This window comes from Electrona antarctica (assembly GCF_951216825.1).
Source record: "Electrona antarctica genome assembly, contig: scaffold_26, whole genome shotgun sequence".
In the NCBI taxonomy this organism is placed as follows: Eukaryota; Metazoa; Chordata; class Actinopteri; order Myctophiformes; family Myctophidae; genus Electrona; species Electrona antarctica.
In genome coordinates this window covers 248,902-270,000 of record NW_027636995.1, presented here as the reverse complement: position 1 = coordinate 270,000, position 21,099 = coordinate 248,902, and the positions used below count along the sequence as shown (strand labels likewise).

Sequence of the window (21,099 nt, the reverse complement as noted above, 5' to 3'; positions counted from 1 at the left end):
GCTATTTATTCTGACTGAATACGAGGATCCATCGATCTTCAGATAGATAAATATACCGTAAATGCTGTACCGGGTTTTGTGATGGTATACATATATATATATATATATATATATATATAGCTTTTTGTGTTTGTTTATGCGCTAAATAAAGTGACTTATTGTTTCACTGTATGTACAGGTAAGCCGACGAGGCAGCAATTTTTTATTTTAGTTTTAGTCATAGTCTCTTAAATAGTTTTCACTTAGTTTCAGTCACATTTTAGTCACCCGGAATGTTTTAGTGTTAGTGTCTAGTTTTAGTCGACTAAATGACTAAGACTAAATCTACAGTTGATTTAATCGCCTAAATTGTATTTTGGCGGGCCTTGATGCCGTCGTAATGGCTGATTTTACACTTGCTGAAAATGTTCAGCATGCAACCAAGTGAAAAATGACTTATACTGGATGTCTTGTCCACTAGTCCCTTCCTAGAATTGTAGTCTAGTTTTTATTTGTTGACGACATTGTCAATATATTTAGTCTCAGTTTTAGTCATCGTAGCTTAGTTTTCATTTAGTTTCCATTTAGTTTTCGTCAGTGAAAAAAGGTAGTCGGACATTTTTCGTCTTAGTTTTAGTCGACGAAAACAACACTGCGACGAGGAGACTATTTTTGGAACGTCAATTTGCAATCAATGGAGCAACGCAGCACGATATCTCACCAACTGGCCTAACGCGCACGCACGCACGCGCGCGCACACACACACACGCACGCACGCACGCACGCACGCACGCACGCGCGCAGAATGCAATGCTCAAGCGTTCAGTTCCCTCTGGGAGGGCCTACCAAACGGAACCAAATGGACCCGTGACGGCTCCATTTGGTTCAATTTGGTACGCACTCAGAGGAGCGTGACTGTGTATATATATGCAGAATGTAATCCTCATGGGTTCATTTTTGTTGAGTTTTGAAAGGATCGCCACGGACACACTTTACAGACAATCTCCCTGCTTTGACATGCTGTAGCAAAATGTTCTCTTATATTAGTTTAGTGGGCAAATGCATACATTTTAGTGACAATAAGGTCACTTACTGTGTTAGATTCCCCGTTTCTCCTTGAGCTTCCCATGCAATGTAATGAGTCCCAGGATGCAGGGATGGTCTTTTAGATGAGTCCCAGGGACATTGTATGAGTCATATTTTACAAATTGCAGCATTTAACTCCCATTATATGGTTATAATGTGGTTATATTCATGTAGAAAACAGAAGAAGAAATGATTATTATAACTAAAGCTATCAAAATAAACAGTACAGTAGCGCATCCCGTGGATGCAGAGGTCGTTGTTTTATTGCGTCCCTTAACTATAAACTGCACCCTATTTTAATCTCTGTAGTGGTAGTATTGTTATTCGCCTGTCATTGTTATTGTCCTGGTGTCATGCTCGTGGAACGCAGTACCACACCGTGGTATACCCAAAAAGTCGTGACATGCACGCGCAGGTACGGTACGTACGGAACGGTGCACAGCGCATGTGCACGCTAGAACGCGTCCCCCTAGAATCTGGATTCAAGAGAACACGCACCTGACCTTCGGGTTACGAGACGTTTCCAAGACGCACCAAGTTACCCAGTGGTCTAGGTTTACTGGCGATGTGCCGTGGGCGCCCCCCGCCCACGGCGATTTCCACGCCGTGCATTTCAAGTACCGTGCTCAAATCAAATGGCTACAACAACATGATTAACTGTTTATACGTGAACGCAACGTTCTCATACACGGTGGTAAGCAACACTCTACTCTAGTACAGGGGTTCTCAACCCGTGGGTCACCCCTCGGGGGGGTCGCCAAATTAGGTTGGGGGGTCCCCAAATTATAAAAAGAAAAAAAATGTTTATATTTTTTCCCCAACTGAATGGATGGAAAATCGAAAATTAAGAGTTTACATGGTGCACATAGTACATGCATACACCTTCCTAATGATTATATCTGGTTTCAGTATTTATTTATGGTGTATTGTCTCTATTATTAAGGTTATTGTAGCAGTCAATTTATATTGGGGGTCGGGAGGGGGCGGGGCGGGGGTCCCGAGACATTGCCAAAGCATTTCCGGGGGTCCCCGGCCAAAAACGTTGAGAACCCCTGCTCTAGTAGGCCATACGGCCTGCGGTGGTGTTCTGCACGCAACAGGAATGCCTCCTCCACCATCAAAGAAGAGATTCATCCAACGCCAAACGTTTTCGCTTCGCTATACTGCAGCGCTGCAGTAAAGAAGTCGTCTGATTATTTTTTAAACAATTTGGTTCCGTTTCGGTACGGCCTCAGAGGAGGAGCGGAGCGTACACGTACCTCCACCACACACTTGTCCGAGTCCAGTTTGCAGAGTTGCTCCTCGATGTCCTGGACCCGCTCCTCCACGCGCTCCTGCTGCCTCAGCAGGCTTTGCTGTTTAGAAGACGAGAGGAAACACAAACACAAAGAGATTAAGAAACAAGTCCAAATTGATTAAATCAATTAAATACCAGCTGCATTATTATTATCTGTGGGTCTGCTGCTGACGTTATGCCACTTTTTAGCTGCGCTCCGCTGTTATGCTCAAATTAGTGACCCTAAAGAATTCTGAAGCAACATGGGTTGTTGCCAGTGGTGGCAACTGTCGTGACAGAAATAAGCTCCAAAAACCAAACCAGGCAAGCAACTGTGAATGAATCCACGTTAGGCTGGAAATATGCAGACTTGGCAACACTCAGCAGAAAGACTAGCGGTGTCCGTCTACCGGTCGCAAGTTTCCCAGGTAAACACTAACCTGCCGCTTCTACGAAGCAGCTGGTAAAAAACGAGAAATGCAGGAGGCCTGTGATACTGCGCTGCACCTATTCACACTGCCAGCTACAAAGCTACAGGCTACCATTCACACTGCCAGCTACAAAGCTACAGGCTACCATTCACACTGCCAGCTACAAAGCTACAGGCTACCATTCACACTGCCAGCTACAAAGCTACAGGCTACCATTCACACTGCCAGCTACAAAGCCAAAGCCTACCATTCACACTGCCAGCTACAAAGCTACAGGCTACCATTCACACTGCCAGCTACAAAGCTACAGGCTACCATTCACACTGCCAGCTACAAAGCTACAGGCTACCATTCACACTGCCAGCTACAAAGCTACAGGCTACCATTCACACTGCCAGCTACAAAGCTACAGGCTACCATTCACACCGCCAGCTACAAAGCTACAGGCTACCATTCACACCGTCAGCTACAAAGCTACAGGCTACCATTCACACTGCCAGCTACAAAGCTAAAGGCTACCATTCACACTGCCAGCTACAAAGCTACAGGCTACCATTCACACTGCCAGCTACAAAGCTACAGGCTACCATTCACACTGCCAGCTACAAAGCTACAGGCTACCATTCACACTGCCAGCTACAAAGCTACAGGCTACCATTCACACTGCCAGCTACAAAGCTACAGGCTACCATTCACACTGCCAGCTACAAAGCTACAGGCTACCATTCACACTGCCAGCTACAAAGCTACAGGCTACCATTCACACTGCCAGCTACAAAGCTACAGGCTACCATTCACACTGCCAGCTACAAAGCTACAGGCTACCATTCACACCGTCAGCTACAAAGCTACAGGCTACCATTCACACTGCCAGCTACAAAGCTACAGGCTACCATTCACACCGCCAGCTACAAAGCTACAGGCTACCATTCACACTGCCAGCTACAAAGCTACAGGCTACCATTCACACTGCCAGCTACAAAGCTACAGGCTACCATTCACACTGCCAGCTACAAAGCTACAGGCTACCATTCACACTGCCAGCTACAAAGCTACAGGCTACCATTCACACCATAGACATATAAACATAGACGCCCTTTCCGGCTCTGAGGCGTGTCACAATTGAAGGCACAATTTTCCCGAGATTCCTTGCAAAGCATTTGCCTTCAATGAGCAGCTTCCGCGTGCGTAACATAAGTCCCGGAAAAGACGTGCGGTGATTGGCCAGTAGTCACTTGAGTGACAGCGAGAGACATGGGGGAGTCTCATGAGTGACGTCACTTGGGCAGCGACGCAGACTCGCAGAGTGCCTTCAGCAAATGCCTTCAGCACTTCTAAATAAGAAAGCTGCGGAGAACTGTTGCTTTGTGTTCACTCTTTAATGTTTTCTGTTAGTAATCTAATCCCCCCTGGCTCTGATGTTGTATTGTTGTATTAATAACTGTGTTGTTTGTGTGTGTTTGTCTTGTCTTGTATTGTAATGTATTGTCATGACTGTTATAAAGATTTGTTAAAAAAAAGAAAAGCCTTCAGCACTGCACTTCCGCCTTCATTGGGATACACGTCGCTCCAATGAACTGCAACGGCCAATGAGGCATCTATTTCTTATAATATCTATGATTCACACCGCCAGCTACAAAGCTACAGGCTACCATTCACACTGCCAGCTACAAAGCTACAGGCTACCATTCACACTGCCAGCTACAAAGCTACAGGCTACCATTCACACTGCCAGCTACAAAGCTACAGGCTACCATTCACACCGCCAGCTACAAAGCTACAGGCTACCATTCACACTGCCAGCTACAAAGCTACAGGCTACCATTCACACTGCCAGCTACAAAGCTACAGGCTACCATTCACACTGCCAGCTACAAAGCTACAGGCTACCATTCACACTGCCAGCTACAAAGCTACAGGCTACCATTCACACCGCCAGCTACAAAGCTACAGGCTACCATTCACACTGCCAGCTACAAAGCTACAGGCTACCATTCACACTGCCAGCTACAAAGCTACAGGCTACCATTCACACTGCCAGCTACAAAGCTACAGGCTACCATTCACACTGCCAGCTACAAAGCTACAGGCTACCATTCACACTGCCAGCTACAAAGCTACCATTCACACTGCCAGCTACAAAGCTACAGGCTAGGCTACCATTCATTGTCAACTAGGCCATTACCCCCCGGCGATGTGCAATTGTGCACAGACAAAGTATATAAGCAGACTTTTTTGGGTTATGCGCTAGTCGTGACTATGCATAGTTTGAAGAGTGATTTAAGGTTTCGGAGAGTAATGTAATGCTGTTTGCTGTTTCTGTGTCTGCTGTTTCAGCTAAGCTGTGACGGTGTGATTCCCAAACTTTTTCATGTCAAGGACCCCCAAATCGACACGCATTATTAGCCCACAGACCCCCACTTGAAAAGATAATGCCAGGGACCACCATAAGAGAAGATTTGTACAGCTCTAGCAGTGATTCTCAACCCGTTTAATTTCAAGGGCCCCCCCAGTATTTAACAGACCCATAAGGGTCCATTTGGTTCCAAAAACTATCATTTAGTTTGGGGACCCCCTGGAGCTCCCTCAAGGACCCCTGGGGGACCCCCTGGAACTCCCTCAAGGACCCCTGGGGGTCCCTGGACCCCACTTTGAGAAGCACTGAGCTATGTGTGCTATAGTAACACAGGCTGGATTGGTACAGCGCACGTGTCAGTCTGTGTGTGTGTGCTGCTAGTGCTATGGAGATGATATACAAAGCGACCCTCCCACTCATAAACACTGTGTAATGAAAGTCCTTACGTTTGCAGCGTCTGTGTGTTCTGTTGTCTGTGTGGCCGTGTGTGTGGCCGTGTGTGTGTGTGTGTGTGTGTGTGAGAGAGCCAAGTCTAGCAAGCGCCTAGAGATCCCATAGCCTATAGGGGGGCATGACAACAGAACCCATGACCGTAACCGTGACAACAGATCCCATAGCCCAAAACTCAGAATCTCCAGTGTTTACACAAAAACGCTGATAAACTGTCGAAGAACAGGCTTCTCACTGTCTGCATAGAACTAATGTTCAATGTCGTGTGCGGGTACAGATCAACTGACATGAAGATACAACGCTACAGGCTACCATTCATTTTAGATGCAAGCCAGCGACATGAAGATACAACGCTACGGGCTACCATTCATTTTCAATGGAAGCCAGCGACATGAAGATACAAAGATACAGGCTACCATTAATTTTCAATGGAAGCCAGTGACATGATGATACAATGCTACAGGCTACCATTCATTTTAGATGGAAGCCAGCGACATGACGTTTGTACTATAGCTACAAAATATACAAGCCAAGTTGAGCTGAATTCAACTACAACTACAAAGTTACAAAACCAAGGGGTTGTTTAACCATTTCGACTCATCTCCTCTCTTCACACAATCGCTGCTTGTAACGGGTGGGGACTAATTATGACTAATTACATGTTCTTTGTAACCCCAGGCCTTTATTATAAATGTCTTGCTCGTCGCACGCACGCACGCACGCACACACACACCACGCATGTATGCTTGACGTCAACGAGCGCGTCATCGTCGACAAACAGTGACTCTGCGACAGTCAAAGACACGCTGTGCAGCGTCGCTTTGTATAGCTTTAGTATCTTTGTTAGCGTCGTTGTATCTTTTGTTAGCTTTCCAGTGTGTGCGCATGAAGCATTGGGAGAGCCCAGGGAGGGAACCGAGCTAATTCCGTCTCTGTCCAACCAACACACAATCCTGGGGCGGGCGGGCGGGCGGGCGGCCTGCGGGGATAGGGAGGGGAGGGGTGGCTGCCATAGCAACCAAATGCTATTTTGTGTTTGCAACATGAGTGAGTGAGAAATAATGTGGGGGTAGATAAATGGGCTAGGAGGAGGAGAGAGAGAGAGAGAGAGAGAGAGAGAGAGAGAGAGAGAGGCATACAAGGCAGTTGTCTCTGGGATTGCCAGAACATTATTGGCAAGAACAGAACATCTCTCCATGTCAAGACAATTGGACCCCCAAATTCATATTGGATTATTTGGCCGTGGACATTTTTGTCAACGTTTTTTTTTTTTACTTACTAAATGAGTGGACAATAATATTACCTGAAACACATACATCTATCCCTGAATAACAGGTCTGTAACTCTGAGTGTGTTCAAATGGAACCAAATGGACCCTTACGGTTCCATTTGAACACACTCAGAGTTAAGGAGGTCATTGCGGGGTGCATACTTAGTTTAGACTAGTCATTGGTTAGACATGGGTTAAGGTTAGGTTAGGTGAGATCCAGTATAAGTCATTTTACACTTGGTTGCATGCTGAAAATAGCAGATCTACAAGCTCGCACTGCGACGCGTTGTGTGAGCTTGTAGATCGGCTATTTTCAGCAAGCGTAAAATCGGTCATTACGACGGCATCAAGGCACCGCCAAAATACATTTAAGTCGACTAAATTAACTGCAGATTTAGCCGACTAAAACTAGACTAAACACTAAAACATTCCAGGTGACTAAAATGTGACTAAAACTAAATTAAATGTCATTCCAAAGACTATGACTAAAACTAAAATAGAAATTTGCTGCCAAAAACAACACGGTCTGGTCATGTACAGACATGTTGGTGACCCCCCAACCTGAACAGGTGTTGTGCCAGGGGACCAATCAATGCCCAGCACGGTGCACTTACAGATCTGCTATTTTCGATAGCCAAAAGTACCAATAGGTTGAACCAGTGGTCCTTGAAGGGATTCCTTCCAGGTGGTCCACCTGCAGCTTAAATGATGGGAGAGTCGGAAACCAAATGGACCCAAGTTATTAGATCTTTAAACCCATTCTGGACGGGAACCCGTTTTGATGTTTTAACTAAGCATTATTTAGCTATTGAAAAATAGCAGATGTACAAGCTCATAGCGCGCCACCGAGTGGTGCGCTACGAGCTTGTAGATCTGCTATTTTTGAAAAAAATCGTAAAATGCGGCACAAATCTTTGAATATATATATATTCTTTCAGAAGACTTTTTATTTATTTCGACGTCAGGCCTAAATGGGTTGACTCTAATAAAAAGGTCTAGTAGCCAATGTAGAGAATGTAGAAGAATTGTCATTTTTGATCCTTTTGGCCTGTTTGACAAAATCAACCCCAACAATACGTTTTTGGTCAGAGAGGCTATAAATCTCATCAAATGGTGTCTCAAATTCTGAATAATGTACCATGAAATGGAAAAAGGTTGAGGCTTCAACTGACAGCGGTTAAAAGTGACTGACTTTAATTATGCTGGTGGATCAGAGACCCCCCCTGGAATCACCTCAAGGAAGGACCCCCGGGGGGTTCCCGGACCACCCTTTGAGAACACCCCCCCCCCCCCCCCCCCCAGAACCATTCCTCCCCCAGCATTCCACACATCTAATCAACCCCCCCGATCATTTATCTCCTCTCTAATAATATGCACATGTATTCACACACACACACACACACACACACACACACACACACACACACACACACACACACACACACACACACACACACACACACACACACACACACACACACACACACACACACACACACACACAGGAGTCTGATCTTGTGAGTCATGGCATGCATGGTGTTGTGACAACAGCGCTCGTTAATAGCGGGACAGTGCAGCGGGGGGGGGGGGGGGGGGGGGGTGAGCGAAGCGTGCGCGTCTCCCAGACTGCACTGCTCAGCCTCGCTAGGCGGTCGATCCTCCCCGTGTGCCACGTCGTCGTCGTCACACCGAAACCACCATGATCTGCTTCTCAAACCCACTCGCGTCAACGACCCCCACAAATGTATAGAATTAATTTGGGCAATTTGCGCAAGGGTTTTGTGCCAGGGGACCCCCCAGAAGAGATTTGAAAATTTCTATAAAATAGCAAAAAAAATCTATAGAAAATAGCAGATCTACAAGCTTGTAGATCTGCTATTTTTATAGAATTTTACATCTACAAGCTACGAGCTTGTAGATCTGCTAATTTTCGTGAAAATGTGGCACAAATTTCGAGTTTTTAACTCAAATCTTTGCTTCTGGGGAGGTCCCTGGAACAACATATTTTCAGATGGGGGGGTCGGCGACCAATTGCATATACTTTTTTGGGGTCCTTGACATGAAATATTGAGAACCACTGATATAGAAACATGAGGTTTTGCCAGAAAACTGCCATGATTTAAAGAACAATTTTTTTTTAATTTCGACGTCAGGCCTAAATGGGTCTAGCCTGCGTCTATAGAGAGCCCAGGCAGGGCTGAGGCAGCATGGTGGGGCCACTAATGGGAACGCTTCACTCCCTGCTGTAGCTCTCTCTCTCTCTGTCATTAGTCCTACAGGTCAATGCCCCCTGGATCATGTGCACGTGTGTGCGCACGTGTGTGCACGCGCGTGTGCGGTCACACATTCACATGCATGCGCACATTCACCTTTGTATTACTATACTTGTGAGGACATGATCAGCATTTTTTTTAGGAAGTGGCATGAACTGGCATTTCTTTTTATCTCCTTGCCAAAGGATGAGCCGAAAATGAGCCGGCTATAGTTTCGACATGCGGGTCGACGCCGAAGTATATAAATCAGGAATAATGACCGACCACACACACACACCCCCCCCCCCCCCCCGACTAGATCCAGGGACTGTGACCTGGTTGCGATGATTGAATTAGGCTCAGTCTAGAGGCCCGGCTGGAGGAGAAAATGGTTTGGCGGAGGAGAGGATAGACGTGGGTCGGGCGGGCGCTCGGTCGGTCGGTCGGTCCCTTCCTGGAAAAGTGGGGGTGGGGACAGAGCCAGTGGCCAGGCAGGCAGGCAGGGGTACCTTTAGGGAGCGGGAGTGGCAGCCGAATGTATAACCCATTTTGACCTGAGATCAGATTCTAAAAATGTCTTCTACATCCTGACAGTTTTCTGAAAAAGCTATGTTTCTATGTCAGTCGTTCTTCGATTTTTCAAAAAATAGCAGACCTACAAGCTCGTAGCGTGCCACTCGGTGGCACGCTATGAGCTTGTAGATCTGCTATTTGTCAATAGCTAAAGCATAACATAATGCTGACACCAAAAGGGGTTCCCGCCCAAAATGGGATAAAGGAGAGAGGGGGGAGGAGGAGGTATCTATTTTAGCTGTCATTTCAACACATTGTCTTTTCCATCATCAGGAGCAGGAGAGGAGGAGGAGCAGGAGGAGGGCCCAGAGGGAAGATCAGCAGGCACATGCACACACATAAGACATCAAAGGGGGCTTCAGCCCCCTGCCCCTTTTTACCCCCCCCCCCCCCTGTCTGTAAAACAACTGCCCCCTACTCTCCAGACCACGAATCATGCAGCATTTACTACATGGTGAAAGAAATGCATTGCAAATGCCCCCTCCGAACTTCCTCCTTTTTCCATGTAATGTAACTGTAATGTAACTCCCTCCTTTCCCATGTAATGTAACTCCCTCCTTTCCCATGTCAGATACCAGAGAAATGATATTTTCTGAACTCTGGGCCATATGTTGCGCCACCCCCTTAACCCTTTATGCCTAAACTTATTTGCCATTTTTTACAAAAAAAAAAAAAAAACTCTTTTAAAATAGTTCAAATAGCTGATCTACAAGCTCACAACGTGTAGATGTATAGATCGGCTAGTTGAACTATTTTAAAAATGATTTTCAAAATAGTAAAAAAAAAAGAAAAAAGGCAAATAAGTTCAGGGATAAGGGTGGCGATAAGATGAAGCTCTCTTATCTCTGATCTCGAATTGAACGCAGCATTTCTGCGTTGAAATAATTTTGTTTGGGAAATCCCAAATCTCCAGTATTAGCCAACGAGTGTGGCGGGGGTCGCGCCCGGGGAAAATAGCCGATCTACAAGCTCTCAACGCGTCGCAGCGCGTAGATCGGCTATTTTCTTCACAAAAGTGGGAATTTCATCCCCTGGCCTCTGTAACAATCTCTGCACGTTCCTGAAGGTCAGTCCCAGCCTGGAGTGGAGTGGAGTAGAGTGGAGCTGGCTGGCAGATTATGTTGATGGTGGGGGTTTAAGTATAGGGCTAACAGACAAGCACTCACACCCAGGGATTGGCACCCTATATGGAAATGGCGCCGCTATTGTGGCTTAAAAACCACCCGCTTCGAATGGTAACTATCAACCGATAATTCCCAGTAGGTTGCTTATCAAGCCGATTTTTATCGACCTGTACTGCATGTAGTCTGGGAGCCTCTACTGGCTGGGAATCGCATTGATAAAACCAGGGATGCACCGAAAGGGAAATTCTTGGCCGAAAATGAAAACCGAATACTATATATTTTTTTCCTATCATTGCTGTCATGGCCGTACCTTAAAGCTACCTGATTTATGGCAAAAGACATGATTATGGCAAAACTTAACTTAAATAATAATCACTATTATGGGTCCATAAAACATTTATTCAGCACTTTTGAATGCATTAATTGCATACACTATTCGGTGGCCTATTCGGGCCGAAACCGAATAGGCCGAAAATGCATTTTTCTTTTAGCCATTTTCGGCCGAATATTTTCTGCGGCCGAATGTTCGGTGCATCACTAGATAAAACGAAAACAATTTTATTATTTGTTTTTAAAACCCTAAACGGTTTGGCCCCTGTGTATCTATCGGTACTCATGGACCCATACACCCCAGCCAGGGCCCTGAGGTCAGCTGACCAGCGGCTCCTGACTGAGCCCAATTCCAATTACAGGTCCAGAGGTGACCGAGCCTTTTCAGTGGCCGGCCCCCAAACTCTGGAACTGTCTTCCCCTACATATCAAGTCTGCCCGCTCCCTAGAGGCCTTTAAGTCTTTACTTAAAATCCATCTCTTCTCCCTGGCTTTCAATGTTTGACCTAATTAACCATGTGTACTATTTGTGTTGCTTGGATTTTGTTTTACTATGCTACTTGTGTTATTGTACGTTTGCCTCATGATCGTGTACAGCACTTTGGTTGACCTTCTGGTCTTTGTAAATGTGCTCTAGAAATAAAGTTTGATTTGATAAGTATAACCTACATGGGAATTATCGGTTTGATTTTCACTCCAATCCGTTGCTAAAACACTCACGATTAACGGCACCAATCGCTCGATCATGAAAATAAAAGAATGCTGGCGGTATGACCACTTGCACCCCCAGAATCCATATTCTGGAGGGAACATTGATTAGCAGAAAATAAAATAAATAAAATAGCAGATCTACAAGCGCTCATTATTGTGAGCTTGTGCGGCGCCACCTAGTGGTTCCAGGCGCATGCCTGAGCTAACGTGTTATAGGTTTCTGGTCTAGAGGGGCGGGTCGCGCATGAGATTTGCGCATGCCCCGATTGGTTCACCGATCTGTCCGTCAGCCCCAGTCCCCCCCACACGTTTTCAGATTTTTTCAAAAAAAAAATAGCAGATCTACAAGCTCATAGTGCGGCACTTTTCAACAAGCTACAGTTTAAATAATTTAAATAATGGTAAAAGTGGTTATAAAAGCTATGACACAGGACACAGGTCTAAATGGGTTAGGCGTATTCTGATCATTAATCGCAATTATTACTTGTTAGGCAGACAATAATCATGACATGTATAATGTTCATAATATCGTCCCCAGCCCTAGTACAGAATGATCCACGTCACACAACATACAGTTCAGCTCTGTTAACGACACGGGAACAGGAACGCAAGGTATTTATAGGCAAACACGCCTATAAAATTAAGACCCAAAAAGATTAGCTATACTGTATATGGCCCTTCCCCGGCCAGAAGGAAGTTGTAAATTACCCATGATCTGACACACACACACACACACACACACACACACACACACACACACACACACACACACACACACACACACACACACACACACACACACACACACACACACACACACACACACACACACACACACACACACACACACACACACACACACACACACACACACACACACACACACACACACACACACACACACACACACACCCTAAACTCGTCCGGGGGTTTTAGTCGACACCCAAAACTGGGGCGTTGGGTGTGACTTCATGAGTCAGTGCTATATAGAAGAGGACTCATGGTTTCCTTGCTGCCGACTAACAACCCCCCCCCCCTCCCCTCCCCAGAAACACACCCACTCGTAAACACCACATCCGGCTCCAACAACCATCCCACTGGATTCCTATAGAATAATACGCCACTATAAACATGTTTTTTTAGTGCTGTATCATTAATAATAAGGATGCAGTATCAGGGGTTTCACAAACTGTTCCCATGCCAACAACGCCCAAATATAGCCTCAGGCTCTGGGCCCCACTATAGTGAAATGGCTTTGGGAAAGAAATCACACCCGTGTGAAGTGAGGGGCACGAATATATATGAACCCATTTAGACCTGAGGACGATTCTACAAATGCCTTCTAAATCCTGACAGTTTTCTGAAAAACCTCATGTTTCTGTGTCAGTGGTTCTTATGTCAATGACCACAAACATTATATGTATTTGGCCGCCGACCCCCCATCTTAAAATATGTTGTTTCAGGGACCTCCCCCAGAAGTAAAGATTTGAGTTAAAAACGTTCGCTCTGAAAGAATATATATTCAAAGATTTGAGCCATATTTTCACGATTTTTCAAAAATAGCAGACCTACAAGCTCTATGCTATGAGCTTGTAGATTTGCTATTTTTCAATAGCTAACGTATAACATAATGCTTGAAACACCAAAAGGGGTTCCCACCCCAAAATGGGTTAAAGTCTAACTCATGTTGATTAGGTGATGTAATGGTGATGGTCAAACATTAAAACGCCATTAACAATAAAGAGACAATATGATGACGTACATTTTCCCTTCATTGTCAATGGCGTTTACTAAACAAACATGGCGTTTACTAAACAAACATTGAACTAAAGACAAACATTAAACCTGTGTATAGGTTAAAAAGAAATCACACCCGTGTGAAGTGAGGGGCACTCTTATTATCGTACATCATCATGAATCATCTCATATTGGCCAATCAGAGTGCCAGAATGACATTTGACCTAATTTCTCATATCATTGTTGTCAATGGCAAATATTGAGATTTGGGGGCGCCAGCCCCTCCTATATACAGCTATAGTGTAGATTCTCGTCTTCCACAAACATTAAATTCCTATGGACAATGAATGGAGAATTTGCGTCATATGTGGACGCGAAAATAATCTATTTTTGATTATAAATTCACATCGACAATAAATGGATGAGGCACGATGATAAGGGCGCCCCTTAGACTTGAGGCCGATTTCTACGTTTTCTGAAATTTTACAAAAAAACTAAACTAAGTTGCTATTTAGTGTACAGACTGTACACACATAGCAACAACTATACCCAAAAAAGGACTTCCCGTCTTAACCCATTTAGGCCTGACCTCAAAATTAAAAATAAGTTCTTCAAAATCCTCCAGGTTTCTGAAATAAATATTTTCACGATTTTTCAAAAATAGCAGACCTACAAGCTTGTGGTGCGCCACTCGGTGGCTTGGGGGACATTTTCGATGACGTCCCGCTGTTGCGCAATATCGAGTACTGTGTTGCACAACAGGCGCTCCCAGGCTGTGGAACGATCCGTTTTGATATCAATAACCTCCGTCTGTTTGATCAACCTTCGTCCTGGGCGCTGCGTGTTACTAATTGAAAGGACGGTGAACTTCGTTCCGGGGCGGCGATCGGGGTGTTAAACTGGTCATGAGAAGAGGGGGGAGAGGGAGGGGGGAGGATATGAGCCGTGGTGAGGGAGGGCTCCAACGCCGCGGCGCGAAACATTTCGTGAATTTAATTTAATTCAAAAACAACATTCCTCTCCTTTTCCAATTGGCATCCCCTGGTGTCCCCTGGGTGCATGGGGGGGGGGGGGGGGGGACCTCACTTTGAAAACCTGTGGCTGTGGCATGCATGTATATACATCACTAAATGCAATGCGTCGCGGGTTCGACTCCCGATCCCGAAGACCTTTGCTGCGTGTCACTCCCCAATAAAGGCAAAAAAAAAAAGAAAACGATAATAATAATAATAATAATATACAGTATAAATAAAAGGCTGAGTAAACGTTATAGAAGCCAATGACGGATCACTTTAATTCCGCGCCGCGGCGTTAGAGCCCTCCCTCACCAGGGCTCATATCCCCCTCTCCCCCCTCCCTCTTCTCATGACCGGCGATCCCAAGCAAGGATGCACCTGTGCTGGGGAGATAAGGCCGGTGGCTGAGAGCCTCTCCATTGTTTCGCCCTCCACCACTACATTGTTTGTCATTCCAGCAGATGAGAAGAATGGGGCTGGAATGGGTCACAATTGAAAACGTATAGACTCGAAGATAGACTCGCAGTCGCAGTCGCAGTCGCACACGCACACGCGCGCGCACACACACACACACACACACACACACACACACACACACACACACACACACACACACAGCTAGAGGACGTTACAGGAGTGGTTTCAAAGGTCCACCCTCAACGGTGTGATTATCTGCAAACCAGCTAATGGCGTTTAAAGCATTTCCTTTGTTGTTGCAAGTGTTGTTTCCTAGAGGAATGTGTGATAATCACCACTCACTCACCGACTTCTCAATACACTGACTGACCCGACCCAGACGGGCCGAGTCATTTGCATGTGACAAAATGAAAGGTCTTAACCCATTTATAGGCCTGACGTCGAAATTTAAAAAGAATGTCTTCTAAATCCTGATAGTTTTCTGAAATGTACCTATGTTTCTATATCAGTGGAGCTCAATATTTCATGTCAAGGACCCCAAAGATTATATGTAATTGGCCGCCAATATTGTTCCAGGGACCCCTCCCCCCCACAGAAGCAAAGATTTGAGTTAAAAACGTTCGCACTGAAAGAATATATATTCAAAGATTTGCGCCACATTTTCACGTAAAAAAAAAAAAAGAGCAGATCTACAAGCTCGTAGTGCGGCACTCGGTGCCGCACTACGAGTATAATACGAGCCGAGTGTGTGATAAGCGTGCTTATTTGTTATTTGGATAAGAGCGATTGCTTAAATGCATCCATTCATTTATTACATGTTCATTGCAATTATACCCTGGTTAGACTCTGACCCGCATGGCTCTATGGAACAAGATGGGAGTGTATGGATTCCTTCATGGATGATAGATCGCATCCAGTGGTTCTCAACCTGTGGGTCAGCACATGCTATGGGGGGTCCGCAGAAAGGCCATAGCTAGTAACATCACATCAAAAGTAATGGGGCTACTATAAAAGCTGGTCAAACAATGGCCAAATTGTCAAAACAAATGATAACAAAGAGGCAAACATTTTGATAATATAGCCGATCTACAAGCTCGCAACGCCTCGCATTGATGTGATCTGAAAAGGTCTGAAAAGGTTGAGAATCACTGATCTAATATACTGAGGACATAGACATATCACTCTATAGTGTATACTCATCGTTTCATTGCTGTATTCTACTGTTAGGTAGGATGCTAGCTTGCTTACGCTTCTTGACGACTATTTCTATGTATTTGATGTATCACCATGTGTCACTCTGGATTAAGCGTGTCTGCTAAATGCCTAAATTGAAATTGTAAATCGAGGTAAAAAATAATCCTACTATAAAGTGTATGAAATATCAGTCTCTCTGTACGTGCGTGCATGTGTGCCGGTAAATGGTGCATTTATATAGCGCCTCGATGACAGAGGAAACCATGCAAGGCACCAACCTGCACATCGGGAGCAATTAGGGGTTCAGGGTCTTGCTCAAGGACACTTCGACACTAACTCTGGGGGAGCATGGCCGGGTTCGAACTGGGAACCTTGTGGCCATTCTACCCCTGATCCACTGCCGCCCCACTGCCGCGTGTGTGCGTATGCGTGCGTGTGTGTGTGACTGCACGCACGTGCGCTTCCAATTTAGGCATTTAGCAGACGCTCTTAATCAAGAGCGACTTACAATTATCAAGAACAAAAAACATGGTAATACATCAGATACATAAAAAAGAGTCATCGTGAATCATACGTAAGCTTAAGAACCTGGAATATCTATTCTATATAATGAAACTACACACTATAGAGTGCCATGTCTACATAAAATGCTATCCAAGTTGCATAAATTGAGCCTATGCAATACGCCTGTAAGGTCGTCGAGGCTTAGTGCAAGTGCTACAGGCTAAGATGGGAGTCTGAAGAGGTGTGATAATGACTTCAGACTAAGGCGGTTGGGGTGGTATTAAGACTTGGCCTGGGCCGTGGCTCAGCGGTCCAGGCACCATGGCCGGTAGTCCAAGTCTGGCAGTGTGCCGCGTAGGGCTGAGAATCTTTGGGTGTCCCACGATTCAATTCCGATTCTTGGGGTCACGATTCGATTCTCAATCCAAAAAGTTTTTTTTTAAATTCAAAAGCATTTTTTTCCAGATTCAAAACGATTCTCGATTCAATACATAGGATTTCATCACAATCTACTCCAGCCAACTGAAGTGACTACAGTAACTTGAAAATGACTGAAGACATGATGTTTACTGTGATTAGGGTAAGCTTACATTTCACATCACAATCGATTTTTGGAAATTATGAATCGATTTTGAATCGTTCATATTCATAACGGGAATCGCGATTCTAATTCGAACCCTAGTGCCGCGGGTTCGACTCCCGATCCCGACGGCCTTTACTGCATGTCACCCCCCCCCATCTCTCTCTCCCATTTCCTGTCAGCCTACTCTCTGTCCCTCTATAAAAAACATAAAATAAAAGGCAAAAGAAAAAAGAAGAAAAAAAGTGTTTAAGACTCACCCTGATGTCGTTGCGCCGCAGCTCCACGTCCGTGACGGCGTGCCCGTGGCTGGGGTGGCAGCGGGCGAAGCAGCAGTACTGGCACACGGCCGTCTGCTCCGCCTCGCAGTGGTACAGGCGGTACTCGTCGTGCTGCGGGCACGTCCAGGCCTTCACCGCCTCCGCCTCCACCAGCAGGTGGCCCAGCGCCGAGCACGGCTGCTGCAGGTGCGTCTGCACGTGGGACTGGCAGCAGGGCGCGTTGCAGCGCAGGCACACCTGTGTGGGGGAGGGGGGGTGGGGGGTTGGCACGGTCGTTGGGAAATACGGTTGCAATTAAAGCTGCGATAAGCAATAACATGTCAAGACCTTTTTTTTTATTTTTTTCAGACAGCCAGCAATGGGTAGAACGCTCCCAAAAAATCAGACCAGTCTGAAGTGAGTCTCTGTGACACAATCTGCATTCAAAGATTTTCCTAGAAGCTTTGTCATTGGTCGATTTGCCTGTCTACTTCCTGATTGGTTAGTCATTGCGACCGGGTTTTTTTCGACCAATGACAGAACTTTTTTTTATTTTTACGATTAATTGTGGGGTTGGGTCATCATCGACCGCTTGGAACATGTTAATTAAAATGACATTTGCACTAGCATGAGAAATAACTGGGCTTTAATAATAAATAATAATAATTAAAAACAAGTAGTCATCAAACAGTGGAACAAATACATTAAAATGACACTTCGAGTTTTGGTTTTAAGGTTCGTGAACAAACTTGCCACATGCATGGGCAGGTATGACAAATAGCTAAAGAGATGACTGAAATGTCTTAATACCATTTTAAAAGAGTGGAAATAGACGATCTACAAGCTTTTAGAATTTTCTTTTGCAAATGTTTGAAAATGTTTGACATTTTTTCAACATGGAAACAATATTGACTACACTTTTTTTTTAATCCCATGATTTTGTAACCCATTTTTCACCTGGTGCCAATTGCCAGTGGTTCCCAAACTGTGGGGCGTGCACCCCTTGTCGTGCGCCGGGCGCCTTCTAGTGACATGAAAAGGCTAATGGTGGTGCTATGGTTATATTTTAAATAAAAATGTGTGAAGTGACTCAAGTGAGGGGCGCTGTTATCATCTTCCAACATCGCTACCAATGTATATATATATACATATTTTATGACGTAATTATCGGACAAAACAAACGTGGACAAAACAAACATTAAACTCTGTCCATTTCAATGGCATTTTTAATGTTTGTTTAAGGAAAAACAAACCATATTATGCCAATATATGGCAATATATATATGCCATATTCAGGTTCATATATGTGGATAAATATGAAATGTATGTTTCTATATAGCTTATGTGGGTGCGTCAGCTAGGTCAGGAGGTAACAGGGGGTGCACGGCCAAAAAGGTTTGGGAACTGCTGGCCTAAGCCGTTAATCCTGGGCCACTATACTCTCCCTCTACCTACCTGGGGAGAGCCCTGAACTGAGCTCATGCTTCCTTCAATGCATGAGGAGTGCACTGAAGGAAGCCAATATTGACCACTCTTGACGATTATGCAAAGAAATAATTATGATTAGGGGTGCACGATTATGAAATTATGACCGATATCCGATCTATGATTATTTCCAGGGTCATATCTGCCGATACCGATTCTGAAATCGATCGATCGATTGACAGGGACGGGGGAGAGGGGGGATGGGCGCTGTACCTTGACGGCGGGCAGGGGCGGCCCGCGGCGACACAGGATGCACTGGGGCGGCGGCGCCGTGGCCTTCTCCACGCTCAGCGCGTTGTACTTCTCCACGATGTTGGACAGCTTGTGGTTCTTCTCCAGGCTGGGCTTCTGCGCGTAGCCGTGGTTGCACTCGGGGCAGCGCGCCAGCGGCTGCTCCTTGGCCCACGCCTCGCCGATGCAGCCGCGGCAGAAGTTGTGCTTGCACGGCAGCTGGATGGGGTCGGCGAACACGTGCAGGCAGATGGGGCAGATGAGCTCCTCCTCGAAGCAGTTCCGCCACGTCTCCGCCATCGCCATCTCGGAGGCCATCATCATCATCGCCGGGGCGGTGGTCGACGCCGGGGCGGCTGGCATGCACCACCAGACAGTCCTCCTCTGGGGGGTGGGTGGGGTTTGTTTTTTTTAGTTAACGGACCAGTCGAGGGCGCCGGGCCCCCCCCCCCGCACGGGGGTTGACTAGGCTGGCCTATATCTATGTATGTATGCCCGCCAATACACCAAAGCCAATACACCAGGAAATTGTCAGACAGTGGAGTGAGCACGATTGAAAGAGGGGGAAAAAAAACAAATAAAATAAAGCGGCACCGTCACAATCCCCTCCCAAAAGAAAACCCCCCACAACAAGTCTATGAATATACCACCAGTTCCAGGTGAGTGAGACGGTCCTATTCGTTCTGGGAACTATCAAAGCCTGCTGGAACCAGGAAGTGCTCCGACAAGGGAGTGAGCAGCACGATTGACAAAAAATAATATATAATAAAATAAAGCAGAACTGTCGGGTCTGTCACAAATCCCCCCCCGCCGCCACCACCACCACCAAAAAAAAAACCCAAACAAAAACAGCCCACCACCACCTCAAGTCTGTGAATACCAGGTGAGACGCCCCTTGACAAGACAAGTGTGTTGCTTATTGCTGCTGTGACGACGACATGAAGGCAAAATTCCAGTAGATGATGACCCTCTGGGGCAAAGTAGGTGGCTGACGTTACCACCAGGCGGATTTAACCGTAAATGGTGCTTTCATTTCCTCTTACAGCACAGCACAGCACATGCACCAGGGGCCTGCCTGCCTGCTGTGTGTGTGTGTGTGTGTGTGTGTGCCTATAATACAGGCCTAGTAGAAGCAGCAGCTGTGGCCTAGCTTACATTCTTGTCAACAGCTACAGGTGAACGTTGGAACGCAAACAAGGCATGATGGGAGAGAAGAACAGCGTTTTTTTGTTGTCGAATATCTACAGGCCCTGCATGCTCATGTGATCACAACATACATGAGTGATACAATGGTGAATCAATCTCTGGGGTGAGAGACACTTGATCATCTCTCTCTCTGTCTGTCTGTCAGTCAAGCCCAGGCCTTTTAACTTAATGTTAATGAGCCCTGCATGGAATTCCACTTCAGTTGTATGATTGATTCAGTCAGAAGCAGAGAGAGCACAGAAGAGCAGGCATGTGAACCACAAACTAAAAGAAAGGACAGACTGACTGCGTTTCCTGTCTGCCTTCAGTTCAACCCCACACCCCGAATGCTTATTTATAATAGATCTTTAAACCTGATTGTTATCAAGTACCTCTCAAGGTTGCATTTTAATCCAGCCCAGTGACCATATATAATGCAGCCTTTTTTTTAATAGGCTACACAACGAACTGCCTGTGTGTCGGTTTGACCAACAACACAAACACGAGAAGGAAATCCTTCGCTATAGAAATATTCGATTATAATAACAGCAGCAGTCCAATGCTATTTGGCAGCAACCAGTCAGGTCGGCTAAAACACGCAAAAAAAGAGACTATTGTACAGATCGGATCCACATGACAACCTAAGTATCTT

At 45.7% G+C, this 21,099-nt stretch overlaps 1 protein-coding gene across 1 annotated transcript in view; it reads right to left on the bottom strand.

Moving 5' to 3' along the window:
* Positions 1–21,099, bottom strand: part of trim8b (tripartite motif containing 8b) — a 36,888-nt gene that overhangs the window by 14,199 nt on the left and 1,590 nt on the right. The window contains exons 2-4 of the mRNA XM_079532302.1: positions 19,245–19,646; positions 17,547–17,804; positions 2,325–2,420 (exon numbers count right to left, since the gene is read on the bottom strand). Of these exons, the coding sequence (XP_079388428.1) occupies positions 2,325–2,420; positions 17,547–17,804; positions 19,245–19,625 (735 nt within the window). The 5' untranslated portion in view covers positions 19,626–19,646. The remainder of the gene's footprint in view (positions 1–2,324; positions 2,421–17,546; positions 17,805–19,244; positions 19,647–21,099) is intronic.